The 25,423-nt window shown below is 45.5% G+C and overlaps 1 protein-coding gene across 2 annotated transcripts; it reads left to right on the top strand.

Annotated features, from left to right (window-relative positions):
* Positions 1–3,947: 3,947 nt before the first annotated feature.
* LOC114050623 (coiled-coil domain-containing protein 126-like) lies at positions 3,948–23,941 on the top strand. 2 transcript variants are annotated; one of them, XM_027872456.1, is made up of 3 exons: positions 3,948–4,026; positions 12,631–13,024; positions 23,040–23,941. In XM_027872456.1, exons 2-3 carry the CDS (start codon positions 12,787–12,789, stop codon positions 23,222–23,224), a joined length of 423 nt encoding a protein of 140 aa, XP_027728257.1. In that variant the 5' UTR covers positions 3,948–4,026; positions 12,631–12,786; the 3' UTR covers positions 23,225–23,941. The 2 variants fall into 2 exon arrangements, with proteins under 2 accessions (XP_027728257.1, XP_027728258.1); XM_027872457.1 differs by lacking the exon at positions 3,948–4,026 and adding an exon at positions 9,550–9,570.
* Positions 23,942–25,423: the final 1,482 nt, after the last annotated feature.

The following is a 25,423-nucleotide window of genomic DNA, read 5'->3' as shown; positions in this document are numbered from 1 at the left end:
AGAGAGAGAGAGAGAGAGAGAGAGAGAGAGAGAGAGAGAGAGAGAGATCAATCTGTGGTCCTGAATCCAAGAAGTTCAAGAGGCACAGTCCAGTCGTCCAGAGCTCCAAGCACCTTAGGGAAATGTATTAGGTGCTTGTAAACAAATATACACTGGTCCCTCCCCCATCCCACTTTGTTGTAACTGAGTTTAAGCTCACAGCTGTAGTGTTTCCCGTGCAGAGTTGTTATCTCCCTAGTTAAGTTAGGACCATAGATGTAGTCCTGGAAGTGAGTTTTGAAGTCATATAGTTCAACTTTCTCATTTTTCAGATGATGAAACTGAGTCCCAGACCTTTCTAAGTTTACCCAGGTAATAGGTGGCAGAGTTGGGATTTAAAACTCGAATCCTTTGACTCCAAATCCAGTGCTTCTTTCACTGTTTTTTAAAAATAATATTTTATTTTTTTTTCAAGTACATGTAAAAACAATTTTTTTTTTTAGCATTTTTGGTTTTTAATTTTGAGTTCCAGATTCTCTCTCTACCTCTTGTCTACTCTTGATATGGCTTATACATGTGCAGTCGTACACAACATATTTCCATATTAGCCATGTTGTGAAAGAAAAAACAGACCCAAACCCAAAACAAACCAAACCAAAAAACAAGCAACAAAACCAAACCAAAACCATATTGAATAATACTGCAGATAATGGGCATCCTTGTTTCATACCTGATCTTATTGGGAAGGCTTCTAGCTTATCCCCATTACAAATAATGCTTGCTGATGGTTTTAGGGAGATGCCACTTATCCTTTTTTTAAATTAAAAAAAATTATTTATTATTTTTTTGGCCACTTATCACTTTAAGGAAAAATCCACTTCTACCTATACTTTCAAGTGCTTTTAATAGAAATGAGTGTAGTGTTTCATCAAAAGTTTTTTCTTTATCTATTGATATAATCATGATTTTTGTTAATTTTGTTAATGATATAATCAAGTATGTTAATAGTTTTCCTTATGTTAAACCACCCCCACATTCCTGGTATAAATCCCACTTGTTCACAATATATAATTTTTGTGATATATTGTTGTGGTCTCCTAGCTAGTGTTTTATTTAGGGTTTTTGCATCCATATTCATTAGTGAAATTGGTTCATATTTTTCTTTCTCTGATTTTGCTCTTCCTGGTTTGAGTTTCAGTACCACATTTGTTTCATAAAAAGAGTTTGGTGGGGCTCCTTCTTTGCCTGTTATTTCAAATAATTTATTTAATATTGGAATTAGTTGATCTTTAAATGTTTGGTAGGATTCATTTGTAAATCTACCTGGTCCTGATGCTTTTTCTTAGGAAGCTCATTTATGGCCTGTTAAATTTCTTTTTCTATAACAGGTTTATTTAGATCTTCTATTTCCTCTTCTGCTCATTTAGGTAGTTTATGTTTTTGTAAGTATTCTTCTGTTTCACTTAAATTATTAAATTTATTGGCATGTAATTAAGCAAAATAACTCCTAATAATTGCTTCATTAGTAATGTATTCACCCTTTTCATTTTTGATACTAGTGATTTGATTTTCTTCTCTCCTTTTAAAATCATATTAATTAAAGGTTTATCTATTTTATTGTTTTTTCACAAAACCAATGCTCAGTTTTGTTTATTAATTCAATGGTTTTATTTTACATTCAACTTTATTAATCTCACTTTTAATTTTTAGGATTTCCAATTTGGTGTCTAATTGGGGATTTAAAATTTGTTCTTTTTCTTTTTTTTCATTGTATACCCAATTCCTTGGTCTGCTCTTTCTCTATTTTTTTTAAATTAATGTAAGCATTTAGAGATATAAATTTTCCTCTACTGCTTTTGCTGTATCCCATAGTTTTGGGGATTGCTTCATTATTACCGTTCTCTTTGATAAAATTATTTATTGTCTCTATGACTTGTTCCTTGTATGTAATTTCCTATGCACATACAGGTTCCCCTCCTTTAGAATGTAAGGCAGGAGCTGTTTTGGATTTTCTTCCTTGTATCTCTGTGCCTGGCTTATAGTAAGCACTTAATGAATGCCTGCTGGAGGAAGGAATAACTGGACCTCTCTGATCTCAGCACAGCTAGTTCTCAGATGACGCTCACAAAGTCTGTCAAGGGGCTGTCCTTCATGACTCTAGTGCAAAATCAAATGAGAGATCACAAGAGAAGCATTTGTCACATTCCATTGGTTAGAATATTTCTGGACCCTTTACCACAATGTGCAGGCAGCTAGGGGGCACCATAGTGCACACAGAGCGTCAGGTCTGGAGTCAGAAAGACTCATTTTCCCGAGTTCCAATCTGGCCTCAGACACTTACTAGCAGTCCGACCTTGGGCAAGTCACTTCACCTTGTATGCCTCAGTTTCCTCATTTATAAAATGAGCCGGGGAATGAAATGGCAAACCACTCCAGTATCTATGCGAAGAAAACCCCAAATGGGGTCATGAAGAGTCAGACATGACTGAAAAACTATGAACCACCACGTGACCTCCTTGAGATATTTAAATTATAGGGGCAGAGACCTGGGAACTGAGATTTCGTTGGCATAGTGAACTCCCAGGAAAGGAATATTCCTCCACCAGCACAGGTTGGCACCTTCTATGCAAGTCCTAGTCTGAGAGAAGGGCACAGAGTGCTGGGCTTGTAATCAGAAAGACTCATCTTCATGAGGTCAAATCCGTGAGACCCTGGGTAAGTCGCTTCACTCTCTTTGCCTCAGTTTCCTCTTCTGTAAAATGAGCTGAAGAAACTCCACATCTTTGCCAAGAAAACTCCAAATGGGGTCACTAAGTGTCAGATACGACTGAAAACAAGAACAGAAACAGAAAAGTCTTGGAGACTTGCCTGGAGCACTGAGAGGTTAGGTCACTTGCCCAGGCTCCCCGAGGCAGTAGATGTCAGAGGTATTACTTAAGCTTCCAGGCCACATGGTGGGACATGAAGGAGGGTCCTATCACTGAGGGACCCTCCCTGGAACCTCCCTGCCCCCTCCCCTTACACACGAGGCTGCCATTGGCAACATTATAGCAACACCAACAAAGGATACACTAGTGATGCATTGTTTTATATGCCCTTCCTGGCAAGCCTGTGATTGTTGGATTGCTCCCATTTTACAGGTGAGGAAAGTGAGGCTCAGAGAGGTTATGCCATACAGCTACTGTTCGAATTTGAACCCACACCTCCCACGACTTCCTCTATTTATATTTGTATGCCCAGAACCTAACCCAGAAAATTGAACACAAAATAGGTTGTTTGATCAATGTGGACCTGGGCCTGAATGGTTCCTGTTTTTTACAGGCTAACCTCTAGTTTATTATTATCCCCATTTTACAGAGGAAGAAACTGAGGCAGACAGGTTAAGCGACTTGCCTATGGTCTCACAACCAGCAGGGTGTCTGAAGTGGGACTGGACTCCTCCTGACTCCAGGTTCAGCGTGTCTGCCTCACGACTTCTCTGAGCTTCAGTTCCCTCGACTGTCAAATGCAGGGGCTAGACGCCATGGCCTCTAAGGGGAGGCTCCAAGCTCTGAACTTAGGATACACTCCTAGAGGTACACGCCTGAGAGCCTGTCTCCGCACAGATCGCGTCCCACCGGCTCTCGCTGGAGCCAGGGGAGCGAGTCTGCCCGCGCACATGCGCACACTGCTTGCCGTGAAGGGGCGGGGGAGGTCCCTGGTTGCTTCGCAACGGTGTTTCCGGGGCGGGGTGGTGGGAGGAAGAGGCGGCGAAGGAGTCAGGTCGGTGGGCGGAGCCGAAGGCAGGCGGGGAGGGGGCGTGTCGGTGGGCGGGCATTGCCTGGACTCCTCCCAAGCGTCCAGGCGCCTCTTCCTCCTGGCCGAACTACACCCCCCACAATGCAGCGCGGGAGGCGGAGCGGAAGCCGGGCGAGCGAGGGGGCGGCCTGAGCGCAGCTCCTGGAGCCAGAGAAGAAGCTCCCGCCTCCGCGCCGGTGTCCGTGCCCGTGCTCGTGCCGCCGAGGGCGCCCGCGCCGAGGCTCCGGCCTGGACGGACGGACGGACGAGGTAATCCCGGCGGCGGTCCCGCTCACCGTGCTCCCCCTGCCCCGCCGGGTCCGGATGGGCCTCCTTCTGTGCCCCCCGGGACGCGGCACCCGGCGCTCGGACCCCGGAGCGCGAGGCGCAGGCGGGAGCCCGTCTCGGACCCGGGGCCAGCCCCGCCCCCATCCCCGTCCTCGGGGCAGGCGCTCCTCCCTGGGCTAGTCCCTCCAGCAGGGCAGATCGGAGCCCTCACTTGCCCTCGGGGCAGTCGAATGGGGGAGGGGCAGGGCCGGAGCTTTGACCTTGACCTCCCCCCTCCGCCCGTGCCCTCGCAGCCTGGGGGCCCCCGAAGAGCCCAGCCCTGCCTCTGGGGTCACGTCCTCACGCACGCCCCTGGCTGGACCTCCACCTTCCCTTCTGTACAGTGGGCATCCCAGCGGCTTCATTCCGGGCCAGGGAGCGGGAAAGCCCGTTCTGTAAGGACCGAATCGGGTCCCCAAGTCCACCGCCCAGGTCAGGTGGGGCTGGAGGGAGGGGGCGTGTGCCAGGAGGGGTGCCCCCTACCCCGACCGTCTGTAGCTAACAGTCTCAGCGAGGGTCGCCTGCGCGGGCCACTCAGGAGTGGCAGAGGTCTTTGAGGCTCCAGGTCTAGAGCTCCATCCACTGCAACCCCTTTGTCGCTTGATAGAGAATAATAAGCCACAGGTTGTGTTCTGTCCATAACAACAACAACGACGGCAATGATAATTATAATACTACTTACCTGTGTTATCTCGGGGATTGTTATGGAGATGTCATTTTAAGGATTGGAAGTGATGGAGGGGAGGGGCATGGTGGCGGAGGGCCCAGCATGTTCGAATATTAAAGTGGGAAGGACCAGAGAGGGTGTCCAGGCCAGCCCTTTCATTTTAGAGGCTGGCCAGAAGTGACCCAGGATCATGCAGGGAAGAATTAGCAGAACTGGATTGAACCCAAGCCCTCCAGTCTAAAGCTAGGACCCTTTGCCTTGTTCTCAATGACTTCTCTTGTCCAGTCCCTTGTGGTCTGACTTTGGGAAGAACAAGCCGGATTGTCTTTTTGAAAGCTCTCTTTTCTCTTAGCAACTGTCCCAGAACGAGTCCTGGAGGGGACTTCAGAGACAATTAGGGGGCTTCAGGGCCCATTAGGGGGCTTCATAGACCTGCCAGGGGGCTTCAGAGACCAGCTTTTTCATTTTTCAGATGAAGGAGTGGAGAGAGGTACCAGTAATGAGGTAGCTTGCCTAATCTTCCATAGCTAATAGTTGGTTAAGCCAGAACTTGATCCCAGGGCTTTTGCCTCCAAGCCCCAGAATGGACTTTCCTTCACATTCTCCCCAAACCCAGAAAATTCCTCTTTGGTGGTAGATGGTACTTGGTTATCACCGCTGCCATAAATGTCTTACAGACATCTTTTTGTTGAATTTTTGTGTCATTCAACCCAAGACAAGAATCAAGTCTCTGGATTTCTGGGGTTGAATTGTTCCAGGATTCCCCAGATGCTTTGCTTCTCTGGTCATGGCCTCCACCCCAAATCCTGGACCCATTCCACCCACTCCCTTTCTACCTCTCCTAAAGGAAGATGCTTTTTCTGCCTTCTTGAGGTAGTCACATGAAGAGAGCACACTTAGGAGAAACCGATGATCTTGCTTCTTTAGGGATCAGCTTTCTTTTTTTAGCCATCCTTCAGGGGATTCCAGGTTGGCTTCCAGGCGTTTTCTGCTGTATCTGAAGTACAGTACATGGAGGGCTTCTGCGGTTCCAGCCCAGTTTACTTTCGTGGACTCCGTTCTCAAAACTCCCTGCATCTTCTCACTGGGTGGTGTTCTCTCTCATCTCTTAGATTTTGTGTTTTCAAGAGTAGTTTTTTGGTGCTGAGGAACAGCTAAACAAATGTGTAACCCTCTCTGCATCAACAGAAGTGTTAAAAAGCCCATAGTTTCTCCACTGTTTCATTTGCATTTGGTGATGATGGGCTTTCTTTTTTTTTTTCCTGTTATGTATTATTGAGCTTGGTAGGGAATTCTCCCCCTGCACTTCCTCTTATTTTTCTGAAAAGGAAATGTCTTTGGACCTTAATTTAATTGAATTTTAATTAAAATGGCCATCTGGGGGCAGCTAGGTAGCTCAGTGGATAGAGCAACGGCCCTGAAGTCAGGAGGACCTGAGTTCAAATCCGACCTCAGACCAAACACTTGACATTTACTAGCTGTGTGACCCTGGGCAAGTCACTTAACCCCAATTGCCTAAGCAAAAAAAAAAAATGGCCATTCTGTTGTATTTTATGGGCATGTAGTATTGAGGCCATCTGAGCCCTGAGGATGTTATTTTCTGAATGTTCAGATCAAAAAGAAAACAGCACATGGCACACAAGAACTTGGAGGTGATATGCTGGTGGCAATGAGTAGGTTTTCTTTCCTTTTTTTTAATTAGTTATTTTTAACGTTCATTTTTAAAAATTTTGAGTTCCAAATTCTCTCTGCCCCCCCAGCTCTTCTCCCATCCATTGAGAAGGCAAGAAGTATTATTACATTATACATGTAAGGTCATGCAAAACATTGCCATATTAACCATGTTACAAAAAACAAACAAAAAAACCCAAGAAAAATAAAGTGAAAGAAAATCTGCTTCAGTCGGCACTCTGAAGGCTCATCAGTTCTCTTGGGAGGTGGAGAGCATTTTTTGGAATTGTTTTGGACTATTGTCTTAAACAGAGTAGCCAAGTCTTTCACAGTTGATCATTGTTACAATGTGCAATGTTCTCCTGGTGCTGCTCACTTCATTTTGCATCAGTTCATAAAAGTCTTTTCAGGTTTTTCTGAAACTACCAAAGGGAACGTTTTTAAGAGAATCTTTTCTGAGGATGGAAAAATGTTTGATTGGATCCACACACATTGGGTGCATATACACACTGTGTACTTTACATCACTTTAAAGTGTGTGGCAAAACCCCTTCTCTACAGTATCTGTCTGTGGTAATATTTGTCAGGTACAGTATGTAGTTAGAAGTAGGTTCTTTAAAAAATTAGAATAATTTCAGGTGAAGTATTTTGACTCATTATATATTTTAGATTAAACTTAACAATTGGCAAACAGATTCCACCACAATTTTAAACTTTCAGTATTTACTCTAGAAGTATTGTTTAATCAGATTGTTAACAATGGATATCGAGGACTTAATTTGTAGGTTCTTTTGACAGTGTGATAATTAGTGTTTATGTCCAGCCTTCAGTTAGAGCTCTTCCTGAAATCGCTCTTGGAAGAACCTAATGGTTCATCCCCATCTTGAGGGTGGAGATTTTCACGAGTTTCACTCCCTAACACTTGCATTTCTGTTTAACTGATGTATATTTTCGAAACTCTTCCCTTTTTGTCATTCTGGACAGTCAGTATCTTCTCACAACTTGATTCTCACCGTCCCATTCTGAAGTGGGAAATCTGGGGCTTTGGTGTCACTGGGGTCCATATGGGTCCAATGAAATTATCAATAGCAGGACTGGTGGCCCTATCTCTAGGTAGAATAGGTTTGTCACCTGTGTTTTGGTGGTGGAGAGCAAGCCCATTCATTCTCCCATTAGAGATAAGGCTTAATATACAAATGGCCCCAGGAAGGATAATAGCAGGACTTATATGCATTTTAAGTTATAGATAAGGCGCCCTGGTGTTTTCTTGAGATATTTTGCTGAAGGAGGTGAGAGGGCTCTGGCTCCAGGGATTAGGGTTAGAGTGGGAATTAGGGTCTGGGTAATGACAGGAGTCAGAAGAATGCACAGAAGGAAACCTGAAATTTGACTTGGAGGTTTTTCTTGGGACTGGTCACAATCTGTAGATTTGGTCTCAGTTTAGTAGCTCCTGTTACAGGAACTTTTTAGATTGGCATGATATCTACATAAATGATACATTTCATGCAGCTTTTTTTTTTAAATGTAGAGGTGGTGGTAAATTGTGTTAACAAAGTTTTTGACAACACAGCGCAATCCAAAGAACATTGGATCTGTGCCCGTATTATAATATATAAAATTCTACCAAAGCAAGATAAGAGTTGATTGTTTGATTTAACGTTGTTCTGTCAGTGCCCTGTGTAACTAGCTTGGCAGTTACACATCCATAATTTGAGTAGATGGACAAACGTGACTACATTCTTTCCCCCAGGTTTGATTAGTTCCAGGCCTTTTTAAGGGGAGCTTTAGATAAGAGCTGAATCTCTTCATTCACCCCCCCCCCCCATATTCTTGGGTTCAGACACTTCATTTGGTAACCACAGACCCTCTGTTATACAAAGAGAACCCTAGCAAGGTCTGACCTTTGAGTTGTTTTCAGGATCAGTTGGGAGATGGACTGTGTTCTTCTGAGTGAGAATGGGTTGTGACTGCCCTGGCTGGCCCTCAGGCTGCCCAGTGCAGTGGTCTGGCTCATCCTTCCGTCATCTCCAGCTGATGGTTGTCTTAGGTCCTGCAGAAAAGATGCATCCTGTCATAATAGCCTGATAGTCTGCCCTCTTCTGAGCCACAGGTGGGCAGTAGGGGCTACTTCTGCTACTAGATGGCCAGCTGGTGGCACCTGTGGACATGGCTTAGCTCCGTGCTGCCCCCTATATTGCTGCATTAAAGGAAATAGCCCAAGCTGTCAGTTTTGAGATTTCTGATGATTGCTCTGGGTTGGGTCATTTTCCTGTCAGGGAACTGGAGAATCTCTGAGTGGAGGGAGTTCTGAAGCCTGGCTTGTATCTGAGCCAGAATCTCCCTCCAGGTGCTTAGCAAGCCTCTCTGAAGTCCTCTGGGGAAACCCATTCCTCCTTCCCTGCCCCCATCTCCCATCCCCCCATCCACAGGCAGCTCATTTTACTTTGGACTGCTTGGATTTGGGGAAGTTTTTCCTCAGCCAGACCCTCAATTCATTTCTTTGAAAAGCTCCTCCATCAGGTCTCGTTTTGCCTTATAGGGTTCAGGAGAACAAGTCTAATCCCAGACAGACGGACAGCATCTGTGTCTGTGCTCTCTTCAGGGTCCAGACAGTCGGCTGGTTCTCACCAAGTCCTCATTTTTTTGTTTTTGTTTTTGTTTTTAAACTTTAGATGTTCTGACAGCTTTGCGTCTCTTGATAAGGCACAGAGAGATTTTGAGTGTTCAAAAATAAACTGCTACTGGCCACTGCTCTCCTTTCTGCAGACCCTTCTGGGACATAGAAATAAGAGGAAATGATTTTATCTTCAAGGAACTTAGAGTCTAGATGGGGGTGGGGGGAAGGGGGACCATCGCAGGAAAAATAGTGAACAATAAATGGGAGGAGAGTAATTCCATGTTCAATTATGTGGTGTGGACCGAGGGCCACAGGAGGCAGAAGAGATCAGATCCTGGAGGAATGGAGTAGTCAGGGCTCATTCCGTTTAGCAGGTGAGCTTTGAATGGATCCTGAAGAATGAGAGCTGAGGAGATGACCTTCTGGACAATGGCGGTTGACAGTGGGCATGGCGCCATGCGGTGCCATGAAGAGAGGCTGAGGGCCTGGGCTTGAGGCCTCTGCCCCTTCCATCCTTTTCTTGGAGAACTTGAGTAAGTCGACTGCCTTTCTTGGGCTACCATTTCCTCATCCATAAAATGAGAGGGTTAGACTAAGTGATGTCTGGGATCCCTTCGAGCTCCAAACATGTGATCGTCAGACAGTCTCCTAATCCCAGAATTCTGCCTTTGGAGGTCGGCAGTGTGAGTTTTATTTGGCCTTCTTTACAGGTAGGGAAACTAAGTTTCATAGACATTCAGCAGTCAAAAAGAAGAGATTTTGAGAATCTGGGTGTGAGAGGTTGGCACCAGCATGGAGCCAAGGGAGGCCTGAGCTGTGCCAGACAGGGAGATAGTGAGATGGGCTTCACTGAGGAGAGGAGGGTCCAGCGTCAGGGAGGTCCAAAGGGACGTTGGCCTCTCCCCCAGCTTCCTAGCCGAAGACACTTTACCATAATCTGCTGCTTTGTTGCCCAGATGATACCAGCAAACTGAATCATGCCTCCACACAAAGAAGTCCGGGGTCAGCTAGAGGCAGATGGAAGTGTGGGGTTAGGTGGAGAGCCCAAACTGGCTGAGTGGTAGCAAAATTCCCTAACTTGGAGGGGCCCACGGTGATTGTCACTTAATACAGGACTTTCGTCAAAAATAAACTGCCTATGATGATGAAACAGAAGAAAACCTGGTGGACCTTGGCGGCCATTGTGTGTGCACAGGTTTAAAATGATTGTAACAGCGTGTTTGTTACAGGCGGGTTTGGGAAGTCGAGGGAGGAGGAGGGTGGAATAATGTAGAGGTCAAGGCAGATTGTTAATGCTTAGGTGGGAAAGTTCGGTGGACAGTGGAAGAGTCACTTAAGTAGTGAGGATGGATTGATTGTTCAAGATGTCAGTGGGAATGTGGGTCGAGAAACTAGGGCTGACCTTTGGTATTGTAAAATCATTTCTTAACCACCCACTATGTGCCAGGTACTGTGGGCAGACAGGCAGACAGTCTCTGCCTTCAAGGATTCCTCCTTCACACTTAGTTAAGGAAGATACGTCCATCCACAGGTATGGACAAACTAGATGTAAGATCATTTGTGGGGGGAGGATCCGGGCTCCTGGGCACGTTGGGAACGACTCCATGGAGGAGGGGTGCTGGAGCTTAATCTTGGAGGAATGGGTGGATGTAAGAAGTAGAAGTGAAACGGGAATGCATCCCAGGCATGGGGGACCATGAGGGCAAAGGCAGAGAGGCCAGAGACGGGACATTGTTTACAAGAACCCCTCACTAGCAGGTTTGCTCCAAATGGAGAGAGTTGGAAGGAAAGTTTAAAAAATAAAATAAGACTGAGAAGGAAGGTGAGAATTAAACTGTGGAAGGCTTTCAAAAGCAGGTTGAGGATTTTCTGTTTTCTCCCGGAGGCCACAGGGAGAAGTTTGTGCCAAGGCAGCCATGGCATAACCTTGCTGCCCATAGTGAGAGGCCAGAGACCCGTTGGGTGTTGGGGAAGCTACTTTCTTGGGTGGAAGAACTAGTCTAATGAGGAGAAGCTTTAAGTAAGATGAAACTGTTCAAACAAGTCCAAGGAGACCAAAGGTTTGATAGCCTGGGAGGGATGGAAGCCGGGAGCCCTCAACCTCATCCTCTGCAGGGGAAAGGCCTGAAGTCCAGCAGAAGCTAAGGAGTAAGCCAAAGGTTTAGGAATGCTTACCAAGGCTCATTTTGTTGGGATTGGGGGTGGATTTTAATTATGTATCAGCCCTGTGGTTTAAAGTGAAAATAAAAGCACTGCAGATGTAAACAGTGTTTAATTTGATCTGCTTTCTTTCTCTCTCTTCCCTCCCATTGGCCCTGGATAAAAAAAGTCAGGGTGGAGAAGAGTGGCATTAGTTAGCTGTTAAAAACTAAAAGACCTGAAGCGATTAAATAAATACTGGTTTATAACCAACACCCTCTCTGTGACTTCTCTGGGCCCTTTTCATTTAGCCTGTATTTATGTGTGGAAATTGGGAATTCACCAGGAGATTTGCCCTCAGGCAGCCCTGTGGTGGGATAAAAGAAAGGGAATAGGTGTAGCATTGGGGTAACAGGTGGGAGGAGAAAGTAGGATAGTGAGTTCCAGCTCACCCAGTGGTATCCATAAGGTAGGAAAGATCTTAGCTTAAAAGGGCCAAGGTTTCTCACTGCATCCTGGGCCATTTCCAGTCATCCTGATCTATATCTGGCCACGGGACCTACTTGGCTCCAGAGGAGAAAGTGAGGCTGGTGACCTTGCACAGCCCTCCCCCACTGTAATGCAGTTCACATGCCAGTCATTGCATCGCCTTCCTGATGCCCTGTGGTCTTCTTGGAGAACCAAGGACAAACAACCACCCCTTCCACTCAGGCCAGGATTGTATCACTCTTGGCCTTTGTACTCCTAGTTGCTTGTAACTAGGAGGCGTTTAAGCAACATTTGTTTGGATGACCTCTAGGGAGTTACTCTCATTAATAACGTGTTTCCCAATGTCATTTTGAAATAGCTTATTTCTTATAAAAATTTCCTACAGACCGCTAAACCTCCTCATCTCTTGATGGGTTCCAGTTCGTTTCCATCCAGGCTCCATCCTCGTCATCCAGGCTGATCTTTGTCAGTTTTACCTTGCCCTAAATTCTGGTTTTCATTTGGGTCCGTCTTATTCCAACGTCTATAGGCCTTGGTGTGCCAACTCCCTACTTTCCTGTTTCTCTGCCCACTTTAATCTTTCTCACATCTTGTAGCAGAGGTAGCTTAAGACTGTACCCAAATTTGTGGCGTGGAATGGGCAGAGCTACCCAGAGCTACCCATGGTGAGCTCTCAGTTACAAAAGAGAAGGTGTAAGCTTTGCTACCATTATATTGTTGGTGATAGTGCTTACAATGGGCTTGGTTTAAGCAGCTCAAAGAGGTTTGTTGGGGGCACTGCGCTGAAACTGTTTCTTAGTGGAACAGGGAGATACTTGTTAGAGGGGATCAGGTGAAGAAGCTGCCTCCATCTTCCTGGAGCCAGGCAGGTCTAGACATTACACAGGTGCTTCCAGTGAGCTCTTCCACGGCTCTCATTCTTCGGCTGCTCTGTAACTACTCTTTTTTCCCTGAACCTCACCTAGGGACGGTGCATTGACTCCGAGTTGGAAAGAATCGTGTCCAAGATGAGCCATCCAGGCGGTTAAAGGGGTTCCTCCTCCCCGAGTCCTTCTTCTGGTTACTTGGTGGCTTTGGTTCCCGACGTTCGAATCTGGCTCCATCTGCTCCCTGCATCCGGAATGTTCCTGACACTCTCCAGAAAAAACATGTCTCAGAAGCTGAGTTTGTTGTTGCTGGTGTTTGGCTTCATCTGGGGTCTGATGTTGCTTCACTACACGTTCCAGCATCCGAGACACGCCAGCAGTGTGGAGCTGCGGGAGCAGATCCTGGACTTAAGCAAAAGATACGTGAAAGCTCTGGCCGAGGAGAATAAGAGCCTCGTGAGCGGCGAGAACGGGGCATCTCTGGCGGGATATGGTAAGATGGCGGCTGGAATTTTCATCTTTTTCTTCCCCTTAAATCATGATGGAAGTCGGGCTGTGCTCTCACTCGATGACCTACATGCCTCCTGCAGCCTCAGTCTTTTCAGGCCATGGTGGCGCAGGTGGCGGTCAGCTTTTTGAGTTGGTGACACATTTGCACACTTGTTGGGAAACTCCAGGAGGGATGTTCCCTCTTTCCTGGTCTACACACTTCCCTGGTCTGGCTGTGTGTATGAACAGTCTGAGGGTGGTACATATATACCTTGGAGATCCATTAACATGTAAGCTCTTCACCAGGAGGTATTGTTTGTTCTTTGGACTTGTGTCCCCAGAGCCTAGGCCTGGCACCTAGTATGTTCTTCATAAATACTTCCTGATTGATTGATTGATTAAGCCCAAACGACTGCCCACCCCCTCATCCTCTTGTTCTTCCCACCATCTTTGCCCTTTCTGAAGTGATGAATGCCATCTTCTTTAGCTTACTGGTTAGAAAAAACCAAAAAACAAAAAACACAAGCAAAGCAAAGTAGAGAAAACCGGGACAGGAGGAAGAAATGGCAAGGAAAACGTATGAATTCTCTTAGCCCTCAAAGAACTAGTTTACCTTCAGTTTAAAGCTTCTGCATAAAACTTTAGTGACAATTAGTCAGTGAAATGGGGACTATTTCACAACTTTGTTTCAACTAGTGAAGTCTTGAATTTCACCACCAGAAGCTCAATTTCTCTAGGCATTTAAATGAAAACACCTCCCAAGTAGACTTCTGGCTTGGCTTAAACTAACTGCCTGCTGAATTTAGAAGTAAATTAGATTTACTTTGACTAAGTAAAGATTTCCTAATCTCTTCCTCCTTTATTTAACCCTAATTCTGTTCAACTGGGAACCGAGGATTGACCCCATGGGAGGATCTACTCACAAAGTTTTGCTATGTTCCTGTACTTACTAATCCATGGGCAAGAATTTCCTAAGGCCTTCTGTATGATAGGTACCATGCCAGGCCCTGGGATCCAGAGACAAAGAGTGACACAATCTCTTCTTTTAAGTAGCTTACCACAAGTATTACAGAGGACGCCACAAACACAAAGTGAATAAATACAATGTAGTTTGAGAAGGATGGCTGAGAAAGAGAGGAGAGATAATATGCTGACTGGCCCAGGAGGCCTACTGAAGGATTTTGAGGGATGAGGGAGACTTGGGCACATTTGAAGGCAGTAGGGAAAGAAACAATGGATAGGGAGAGATTGAAGTTGGGGGGGGGTGTCGGTGATTGAGGTTGCAGTCTGCTGAAAAAGATGGTAGGGCATGGGGTCAAGTGCACACGGACAGGCTTTGGCTTTGGCAAAAGAGCCACCTCGTCAGACTAGGGGACGGGAGGGGGAAAGTGGGGGATGATGTTAAGGGGCTTCGAGATGAAAAGAATGGATAAGTGGGAGCTCCTTTCTGAAAGGACTCAATCTTACCAGAGGCAAGGTCCTCAGCTGAGACAGAGGGACAAGGGAATTGGTGTGGGAGGCTAAGGAGAGAAGATAACGCTTGGAATAGCTTACGTGGGCTAGTAAGATACTCAGCTCCAAAAAGTCAGTTGTTTGAAAGTGATGAAGCAATGTCTTTTATTGTTACCAAATTTCACCTTGATGCTTTCAAGCCTGAGATCAGAGTCTTTTTCAAAAGAGCAGGGGTTTGTGAACGTATTTTAAAAATATTTTGATATGAAGCATGCTGATATTTAGTATACTATTTTTCAGTCTAATTGGTTTCCTTTGCAATCCTCGGCGTATTGTGCACTTAAAAAACCAATTCTGAGAAGGGCTTCACGGACTTTACTGGACTGATTGCCCAAGGGATTATTGCCACGAAAATAGTCAAGAAGCCCACTTATAAGTGTCTGTGCACAGCCCCCTATGATTGATAACTGGGTCCTTAGCAAGAGCCCTGAATCAGCAAGACTTTTCTACGGGGTGATTTTGTAGGTGTGGATTCTCCTTCCCTGATGAAGATTGCAGCCACTTTGCGAGTCAGCAGAAAGTCCTTGAGGGGACCCCAGACGTATCACTTTCTGGTCACTCTTCAGACTTCGCTGACAGAGTCAGTATGACTGTCTCCGATGGCAGCCAGGTGGGGCAGACACAGGCCCAGACTGTCCCTGTCCAGTATGGCATTGAAGGGAGAGTCAAGGAAGGTATGCAGTTGAAGCAGGCCGGAGACGAGTTCTGGTGCGAACACCCTCAGTCATTGCTTACCTCAAACAGCTCATTCTCTGGCAATGCGAGATTATGGAGACTTGATTGTACACAGTGTTATCATTGTGCCAGTAAAAATTACTAAATGTCTGTCTCCCGAGCCAGATAGGGGCCAGAAGAGAGCACACCTGTTTTTTTTCCTTGGCTGGGCTGCCAGGAGCTAATAGGTGACCTGGCCTGCCAATTACTGTCACAGCCCCAAGCGGGGCCTTCTCAGGCTTGCTCACACATGCCTGAGTCCTCATCCTCACTGCCATGTAGTTTTTTCTTGACCCTTTCCTCTGTTTCCAAACCTCATGCTTCCAGGCACCATGTTTCCGCTTCCCGTGCAGCCAGCTGCCAAGCCTCACCCTGTCTGGCTCCACGTCAGTGCCCTTCTCTGTGTTCACGGGGTCACCTCCAGTCGAGCTAGCTTTCTCGTGGCCTCCCTCCTTCCTAATCCAGCCTTTGTGCAGCTGCAAGGGATTTTCCTAAAGCGCTAGTTTGACCAGGTCAGTGTGCTCCCAGTAAGCTGCAGCTATGTCCTTCTCAGGCCTCCAGCACCACATACAAACAGCCTCTGCAGGCTGATTCTCTACACTTCCTTCTATAATTAGAGGTATTCGAACATGCATGCATGTGTATGTATCCACATACACACGCAGCTCCCTTTTTGGCCTTTCTGGAATGTCCTTACCAGAAAGTAAATTTGGATACTTAACAGAGCACTTTCAAATTTGCAAACCGCTTTACATGTATTACCTCATATGATCCTGGGAGGAAGATGCTATAATTATACCCATTTTAGAGATGAGAAAATTGAGGCTAAGAGAGGTTAAGGGACTTACCCAGGGGCCCCATATTTTCTGGGAATGAGAGGGTTTCTCTAGCCATTTGGTTTTGTTAATGGAATGCCCATGGCATCTGTGGTCTGTTGTACCCTGAGCACAACTCGGGTAGCATCACTTTATAAGTGAGCAGGGATGGGGAGAATCTCTTGGCCTCCTTATCTTTTCCCTTCTCCATTCAGTTTGAACCATTCCCTCGCCCACACCCACCCTCCAAATGCTTTTACGCCCAATGGCCGACCCCAGTGTCTGTGTTTAATATTTTATATTTATCATCTTTATCAGTGTAATATGCCTCTGAGTGAATATAGCTCTTTAATAAGTCTATTTCTTGCAATCTTGCAAGTAAAATTTTATAAAAAATAGTCCACTCTAAATACTCACAGTCCACTGAAATTTCCTTTTGAAAGAATGGTTTAAACTGACTTTGAAGAGTGTCAGAAGTTGTAGAAAACACAGGATGTTTGGCAAATGCCCAGTGGCTGCTGTTGCTAAGTGTTGGGAGAACAGCTGGCAGAGGGCACCTTCCTCCCCAGGTGGGGAAAACCAGCTTAGGAATCTGGTAAACAAAGCAGAGAAAATGGAGAGTAGGCTTTGCATTTAGAATGAACAGCTCAAGGGAAGTTGGTCAGAGGATTCAAATTAGGCCAAGCGAGACGGTTGGACCAGTTTGAACCACTTGGCCCAACACAGCTTGGAGTAAGTTTTCTCCCTTTCATACACATGGTGTCTGGTTTGGGCAGCTTGAACGCTTCTCTGGTGTGTTAGGTCCCCCTCAGATTTACTCTCACAGTAGGGACAACAGATCCCTCTTTCGGAATCATTCCCTTTGCAGCAAATGCTCAGTTAGCTGCACTAATGAACAGAAGGGAGAAGGGCTGGATGTATGTAGGGAAGAGCAGAGAACTAAAATGTTCGTTATATTTACCAGTGGAAACCAGAGTATGTAAAATAACCAAACTCTTGCCTTTCTAATTGTGTTTTCTGTTGTGTAATAAAATGATGTTGCCTGCTGGGAGGCCAAGGGAATCCAGCCTAGGTTTAGATGTTAATATCAGCATTTCACATACTCATAAACATGTCGTCTCTAGTGGTTTCTTCCATCTAACTATTAAGAAGTGGTTTTTATGATGTCACAATATCATTATTGACAAAAATAGGCATTTTATAGCAGCACATTTTGGAATCCTATTTACAATTGTGTGAATTCTGTTTTCTTTGGCCCTTTTACGCTGTTCACTGATCTGATACCTAAGTAGTAACTGGCAATAATGGATTGTGGTATTACTATTTTTAGGTAGCTCATGATTAGCTGTGGGGTTAAGGGGCCTATCATTTATTCTCATTAAATCTTTCTTTTTAAAAAACTATAATTAAGCAGATTAGGTGATCAAGTCCTATTTGCTAGTGTTCACTATTTTCTTTTACTTATTTCAAGCCTGTCCTTTCCAACCAAAATATCTGATTATGTCGGTAAACAAGGGTTTCCAGAATTGTATATTTAGTTGTAACTTTGGTTTTTATATCATCGTCATTTATAAACAGTCCTCCTCTCGCCTCTGCTCCTTAAGCCTGGCTCTGTCACAAATAATATAAACTTTCAAGTGAAATGAACCAACCTCCTCCCCTTCTCCCAGGTCTTGGTCAGTGTCTTCACCTGGAGTCCCTTACCCCTGAAAAGAAAAAGAGAGTGGCATTCTCCTGTCTCTTTGCCTGACCTTAGTCATTATAATGAGGGTTTAGTTTCCATTTTTCATTCTTTTCCCTGACATTTTTACAAGTATCTAGTGCCTACTATGTGCCAACTGTGTGTATTTGGAGATGTAACAAAAAAAAAAAAAAAGAAAAGCAAGGAAGTCCCTGCCCTCTAGGAGCTTGTTTTCTAATAGAGAGAGAGACTTAACAGAGGAGTGGTAGCCAGAGAGAGGTATTTGGTTTGTAAGGTACTGGGGTGGTGAGTTAGAACCATAAGGGAATCCAATTAACATCCTTTCTCAATAGTCATATTGATTTCATTATTGTTTCCAGTAGAAGAGGAGGAAATTGGAGGGGGGCGGCGGTGGTAAGAGTAGTACCCTCCCTGGCATCAGAGTGGATGGCTAGATAGTTGTGAAGCAGGCTTTGGGGATGGCTAATATAGAGTGGGCTATGGGTAACTGTCTGCCCTGACTCTGACCCACCAGTTAGGGCAGCATGATTCCATTATGGGGGTTTCCAAAGTGAGTGGATTAAGTCACCTAGGTCATGGTGTCAGGAGGTCTAGGGGTCCAGAGGGTGCTTGGCAGGGAGGATGGCAAGGAAGTGCCTGGCAGAGCCAGGATACAAAGCCACATCTTTTGACTAGTCATTGTGGTCTTTCTTCCAGTTCCAGCCTTAGTGATTGCCAAAGATTGTTTTGTAACAAGCACATTTTCTGCAAATAGGCTGCTCCTATAGAAACTTCAACAGTGTTTAAAATTTTAATGAGACTGAGAAATCCCTGTGTAGTCTGATTCACATAATTTGTTTAGCAAATTATCTTTTCATAGATAATGGGAAGGTAAATTTTTACCCCAATTCAAGTCTGAATTAATCACAAATTTCAAGTAAGTGGGCTCTGAATTATGAAGACTTATTATTTCTCCAGCACTGTATTTGTATACATAATTGAGTGGATTGTGTTTCAAATGAAATCTTCTTATAAAACAGAATTTTTTTAAGTTGTAAAGGTTGATAAAAATGTCATAATTTAAAACCAAGATGTTAGTTGCTAATTTTATAAAATGTTTCCTAAATATCTAATGGTATTATTGTTAAGGTATATGTATGTTTTTTCTTAGCATGACCAAAGATAGAGATTTTTGTTTCCTATGGAAACAGATCCAACTTGATTCTAAAATCACTTTAGTATTTCAAGGATCGGTGATTTCTTGGGTGAGGGAACTCCCTGATGCAAAGCCCAGCCCTCATCATCAGGATGGTCTTCAGGAGCTCAGTGGGGCTGGTGCTCAGACTGCAAATGTTCTGGTCCATCCATCCGTCCGTTGCTGGGCCAGGGCTTCAGTCAGCTCTTTTCCACTTGGTGGTCCTACTGCTGAGGGATCCTGGATCTAAGCCAGTAGGAACTTCAAAAGCCATTGAGTACAGTCCCTTTATTTTAACAATGAGGAAACTGAGGCTTGGAGCTGGGAGGAGACTTGCCCATGGTCCCATTGGGAGTGACTGAGGCTTCTGGTCCCTTGGCTACAAAGCCAGTGCTCTCTTCAGTGTCCAGCACGCGTGGCCTCCAGGAACAGTAGGGCCTGCCTTCCCAAGCAGTTTAGTTGTCTTAGGTACGATTGAGCAGCATGCCCGTTCTATGTTGTTTTCACCCTTATTCTTTCCCAGTCCCACCCAAACTCAAAACACCTCTTGTCTGGGCATCTGCAGTGCCCTTTGGAACCCCCACTTTATTGTCCACAAACTGCCATTTATATTCTTGAACTTTTCAACCAACATTTCTTTTCCCGCCTTGATATAACAGAAACCTAGCTCTCCCTTGGGGGTGCCCCATTGTTTGCAGTCCTTTCCCCTAGTGACCAGTCCTTCTTCCACTGCCCTTGGCTTACAAGGCCAGGGAGAAGCGGGTTCCCGTATCCACTTCCAGATCATTATTCCTAAATGACATCTGGAGGTCCATGAGGCTCAGTTATCACTCCTTTCCCCACCCATCTACCTCCTATGGGTCTTTCTCTTTTTCTGTGAGGCAGTCGGGGTTAAGTGACTTGCCCAGGTTCACACAGCTAGTGTCAAGTGTCTAAGGTTGGATTTGAACTCAGATCCTCCTGACTCCAAGGCTGGAGCTCTATGCACTGCGCCACCTAGCTGCCTAGTCTTTCTCTTTTTCAGTGAGCTTTAGGCCTTGGCTTCTGGGCTTCTTCCCATAATTTGTCATCAATCCGTGGACTTCGGTAATCATATTACAGCACGCGATCCACGAGCTCTTGGACATCCTCCACCTCCACATACTGCATTTCTGTCCCCATTTCAGCCCCATGCCGGTGTGATTGTCTCGGACCCCACCATCTTGGAGAGTTGTGCTGCCTTCTCCATTCCACACTCTGGAGTTCTGCTCTCCAGGAACAGTCTCCTGTAACGTGAACACTAATGCTGGCCTTTCCCCTTCCTCATTCTGATGCTGGGTCTCCCCCGCCGTGCCCATTCTCCCGGTCTCAGAGCCACTCCGCTTGCCTCTGTACCCACTCTTGGTGTGCTCAAGCCGGTAGTCTGGTGTGTTATTTTATCTTGGATCTGCTGACTCTGCCTCTGCCTCTTGTAAATGGAGGTCAAGTCCCCTCTGCTGCTTTATTGATTCCTTATCTTCCTCTACACAGCAGCTGGTGGGAACTTGCCCTCTGCCCTCAACGTTCTGACCACCCCTCAAGCAGAGCAGAAGACCGTGGAGAAGATTCTGCAGGTGCCTCATGCCAGGATCTGTCCTGGCTTCCAGTACAGAGGAAGAGAGATGGCCAGTCACAATCAGGGGGCTAATTCCTCTGCCTGCCTCCCTCTGCTAGGACCTTGCTACGGGCCGGGGCCTTCTGTCCTCGTGCGTCTTTATTTTCTCCCTCCTTCTTCATCTTTTCAGTAGCTAGCCAAGGACTCCACACACATCTGGTGCTACACACACACACACACACACACCCACACCCACACACCCCACGCCTACAGTATGGATGAAGGCCTCAGGATCTGGAACCAGACCAGACCCCCCCAGCCTGATCTACAGTCTTAGATCCATGGGCCAGCCTTGAAAACCATCCATGCAACATGACAGTCTTCCTTCCTCTAGGCCAGGGCTTTTTAAACTTTTTCTGCTTAAGACCCTTTTTTGTGGTTTGGCAGCCAGTGGTGGTTGGCTTTCGTGGCCTGAGAGCACGCGCAGTGCAAAGTGCGCGTGCTTTGTGTTCAGACCAAGGCTACAGTGAAGTTGCTCCAGGCAACATGGGCTATCCCTGACAGAAACACCCCGGATTCATTCTGTGTTTGATTTTCAGTTAATTTTTGGTCGTTGCGTGTTCAGAAACCTTTTACTGTTGCTGGATTTTTCATGACGCCATGTGGGGTCTAGACCCACAGTTTAGCAAGTGCTGCTCTAGGCTAGGGATGACCTGGGTTGTTCTCAATTGGAATGGAGGTGATGGATCATTCTCTTCTTGTGCTTTAGGGCTCAGGCCCTAGGAGCGATATGGGTCGATCCTTCAGCTTATTCCTCCCCAGCTGCTTTTAGCTCACTTCGTGATAGATACAGGGGATGCACGCAGTCTTTGGTAGTAAAAACGTTTGTCCTGAAGACAGAGGAGGTGGCTCTCTGCTCAAGCTTGTTATAAACAGAACAATTTCCTCACTGTTTATATAAAAACAGCTTTATTAAAACAGTTAATTCCAAGCTTATTGCCCTTTGGAGCATTGTTAAGTCAAACATTCCAAGATACAAATAGGGTTTTCTTTCTTCCTAATTGTTAAGTTTTCCTTTAATGGTGTCTTCTTACCTCGCTCTTATGTCTAGACCCTAATTAGAATGTTCCTTTCTAACTCAGGCCGAAGCTTAGCTTGGGACCAGAATCCTTCTTGGCCTTTGGGGTCTTGTGGAGCCAGACGTTTCTTGGCCTTTTTCTTTTTTTCAGGCCCCAAAACAGAGAGACTCATAGGGGTGGAGGGAGGGACAGAGTGGTCACCTCTTTCTCCCAGGTCCCTATTCTGACCTTTCCCTCTTCCTCTGAAGAGGAAAATTATGCCAAGTATAAAGGGGAAAGTCCATCCAGTGACACAATTCAGCGACACCTTTGAAACCTACCTTTGAAAACAACTTCACTTCCACTTTTTTTTCTTTTTAAAGAGAAGACTGCCTTGAGCCTCCTCTGGGTAAACTTAATCTGGGCAGGTACAGTGGTTGTTTAGTGACTCTGTTTAGCTGACTTTGTCAGTAAAGATTCTGGTCAGAGCTCAGGAGCCTGCCTACCTTAGGAGAGAGAGAAGCTGAGAGACAAAATGTTGGAGAAGGTAGATGGTAATAAGCATGATAATAATGATAACATTCCTGAGCAACTTGGTCCCGGGCCCTGATCCCGGGGCCAGAGAATTCTTGGAGGACAGACCTTTGAGTTGGGCCTGACACGATGGCCCCACCATCTGATGTGGACCCAGAAGAGTCCTGGAAAGAGGACTGTCCCCTTCCCTCAGCTCAGAATCTAAGGATTAGATCCTGTCGTGCTTGGATAGGGCCTTTTAAATTCCGAGGCCTTGGCCCCCCACTTCCTAATGGCTTCCTCCCCAGCTGTTTCCTGTTGCCCCAGAAAACCCTTACTGGAAATTAGAACTGCTCCCCAGGTCCTGGCCTCCCCTCAAGCAGCTGAAAGATCTTAATTTCCTGCCTCTGGTCCAGAGGAGCTATTCTTATTCACACTCGCCTACGCTGATCACACATTTTACCTGTGCCTGTAGCCTGCCTCGAGTCCTCATCACCAGCTTGCCTGACCAAAAAGATAGATAATTAAAAGGGACTGATGTGCCTTACAACCAAATGCAAAGGTACCATAGTGTAAACGTAATTAAACATTAGGAAAAGGATGCTTTTAGTAATATAAGATCACAGGTCTAGAGCTGAAAGTGCCTCAGAAATCATCTAGTTAAACCCTTACATTTTACAGATGAGGAAACTGAGTCTCATGTAGATTAGGTGACTTGCCCAACGTCACATGCCTCCTCCCAGGGTGCGCTTTCTGTGGCATGGGTCGTGTCCTGCACATAGCTGCTTCAGAAGGTCTGTGGAGTACGTGAATGCATTGTCCATGCATTAAGGTTTGCCATAAAGACTGCACAGATTCCTTCTGATTCCCACTCAGATCCAGGCATTAAGGGCATAATTGTGACATCATTTAGTCCCTTTTTTCTTTTTCTCATGTGGGCCGTCTTTTCCTTTCCCAGCTGATTTGAAAAGAACTATTGCCGTCCTCTTGGATGACATTTTACAGCGCTTGGTGAAACTGGAGAACAGAGTGGACTACATCGGGGTCAGTGATGTGGCCGCCAACATCACCAATGGCACCAGCGGGAACCTCCTGCCCGGGACTCCCAGTAAGAGGATCAACGCGTCGGGCCACATCAGATAGCGGCCTGAGAGTCCCTCGGCCACGACGCGAGCCACGGCTCGTGGCTCGTCTCCCCTCCCAGGAATGCCGTGGAATCTCTCCGGCTCGGGCAGGAGCCGTCGCTGGCTCCGTGCAGGTGGTCTACATGATGTTTTCCAAGGAGTGTGTGGGATCCAGGGAACCTTCATTTCTGTATATAATTGAAAAAGATGGTCCATGTGTTACTTTCAGGCAGGTTTCTGCCTTTGCTGGTCTTTATCGCGGCCCCAGCGCTGATGTAATAAGCAGGTGGCTGGTGTACAAGGCTTTTGTGTTTGGGGCGAAGCTCAAACCATTCAAAAGATGTAGGAGCTCATTTCTATATTTATTTAAGTAGAAATATATGTCTTTTGGACAAGTGGAAAATATTGTAGTTGAACCGTTTTTTCATCTTTTCAACAGACATAACTCATAAATGTTAAACTAATGCTGTTGGGAAATGTGTGTATTTACAGTATTATATTTTGTTACCTAGTTGTTGATAGAGAATAGGATATGATGTTGAGAATGTTTGAAAATCACGACCCAAAGAATGTCTTTATTTGCACTATTTGCCAGAATATCTAAAGAGAGATTGCTGTATATCTAAACATTTTGTTCGCAAAAGCATAACTTGAAGATAGTGAAGCAACTACTGTCCAGAACTTATGTGTTCCAGATATTGGAACAATTAAATTGTCAACAGCTAAGTGAACATAATCTCATACTTAGATATTTCGGTTTCTTTTCTTTTCAGGTAGGTTAAGTGACTTGCCCAGGGTCACGTAGCTAGTGAGTATCAAGTGGCTGAGGCCGCATTTGAACTCAGCTCCTCCTGACTCCAGGGCCGGTGCTCTATCCACTGTGTCACCTAGCTGCCCCTAGATATTTTGTTCTCTTAGCCACATTCTAAGAAAAAAATGAATATTTTATAGCAATTAATTAAAATAATTAATTTAAATGAAGAATTATGGTTTCCAGATATGTGAATATCTCCATGATTTCTCTTTTCATGTCAAACCCCTGGACAGTTTGTGTTGGCAGCCTGGTGCAGCCTCTCTTTATTCTGGATTATTTTTTTCTGGTACTGAATTAAAGGGAGAAATATGAATCTAGTCTGGGAACTCAAGGAGGAGATTGGGGGGCTCTCTGGATGTTTCTCACAAGGAGAGGTGCTGGGGAGGGAGTCTGGTGAAATGGAAAGTCAGGGAAATGTTGGTTCTTACATGTGGAGCCTCCTTTCAGGAAACTGAATGTGACAATCTGGATTTATGCAGTAGCTACGTTGCAGGGGGTGGGGGTGGGGTGGGGGGGAGCTATTTACTTTACAAAATGCTTCTTTTAAGTAGCAGGCTTTCAGGACCTTTTGAGCAGCGGTATCAAATACACTGCCCAAACTAGATTAAAATGTCATTGGAGAATATTTAACAAAATAGTGAAAAGTATGGTAGAATATAAATATTGTTAATATATGGTTTTCCAGGTTAATCTGTGCTCTGCAGTGATCTTTATATATGGTTTAGTGGCCCCATTTCTCTTTGTGGTGGACTTCATTGTCTTAGGAGATAATTATACAAATTGAACTTAGAACTTTTCAAGAATATATTTATCATATAAAGGAGAAGTTTTTCAAGAACAGCTTTCAGCTCTTTTTCATAGAATCAGAGAATGTAAAGTGCAGATGAGGAAACTGAGGCTCAGAGGAGTCTAGTAACTTTGCCAGTAAGTAGCCTTGGTTTGCTAAGGAGGGAGTTAATTTTCATTTCCCTGATGCTCCGGGAGCCGCAGCAGCTGGTGATGAGGTTCAGGCTGCGCCCTCCCCAGGGACGCGCAGTGAGTTTTGACAGGACACTGCTGAGGAGAGCAGGCGAGATTCACTGTTCCAAGTCTCACTGCCCTCCCCCAGAGGGATCTCAGCAAGCGGAAGACAGGGTGCCGTGCTGGTGGCAGCCTCCTGGGGGAGGGTCTAGGAGTGCCTGAGCAGATTCTCACTCGGGACCTTGCGTGTGCAGCCAAGGAAAGCTCAGCTTAACTTTCCTTTGTGCAATTGGCCCACCTGTCATCCTGATGCCCTCTCTGGTTCACCCTTCTACCTTGTTCTCTATTCCTCAGCTACGTGCCGCACAGTGGCTGTGTGTTCAACTGTAGTGAATGAAGTGTTGCAGGGTTGCATTTGGGAATATTCATTCCTGAAACATGCTG

This window comes from Vombatus ursinus, unplaced genomic scaffold (assembly GCF_900497805.2).
Source record: "Vombatus ursinus unplaced genomic scaffold, bare-nosed wombat genome assembly UNPS02014799.1, whole genome shotgun sequence".
Lineage (NCBI taxonomy): Eukaryota > Metazoa > Chordata > Mammalia > Diprotodontia > Vombatidae > Vombatus > Vombatus ursinus.
The sequence above is the reverse complement of the archived record's forward strand: the minus strand, read 5'-3'. Positions and strand labels throughout refer to the sequence as shown.

Coding starts and splice junctions, on each gene's coding strand:
- LOC114050623 (XM_027872456.1), top strand. CDS start 12,787: ATGTTCCTGACACTCTCCAGAAAAAACATGTCTCAGAAGCTGAGTTTG. Junction 13,025..23,039: donor GGCATCTCTGGCGGGATATG/GTAAGATGGCGG, acceptor TTCCTTTCCCAG/CTGATTTGAAAAGAACTATT.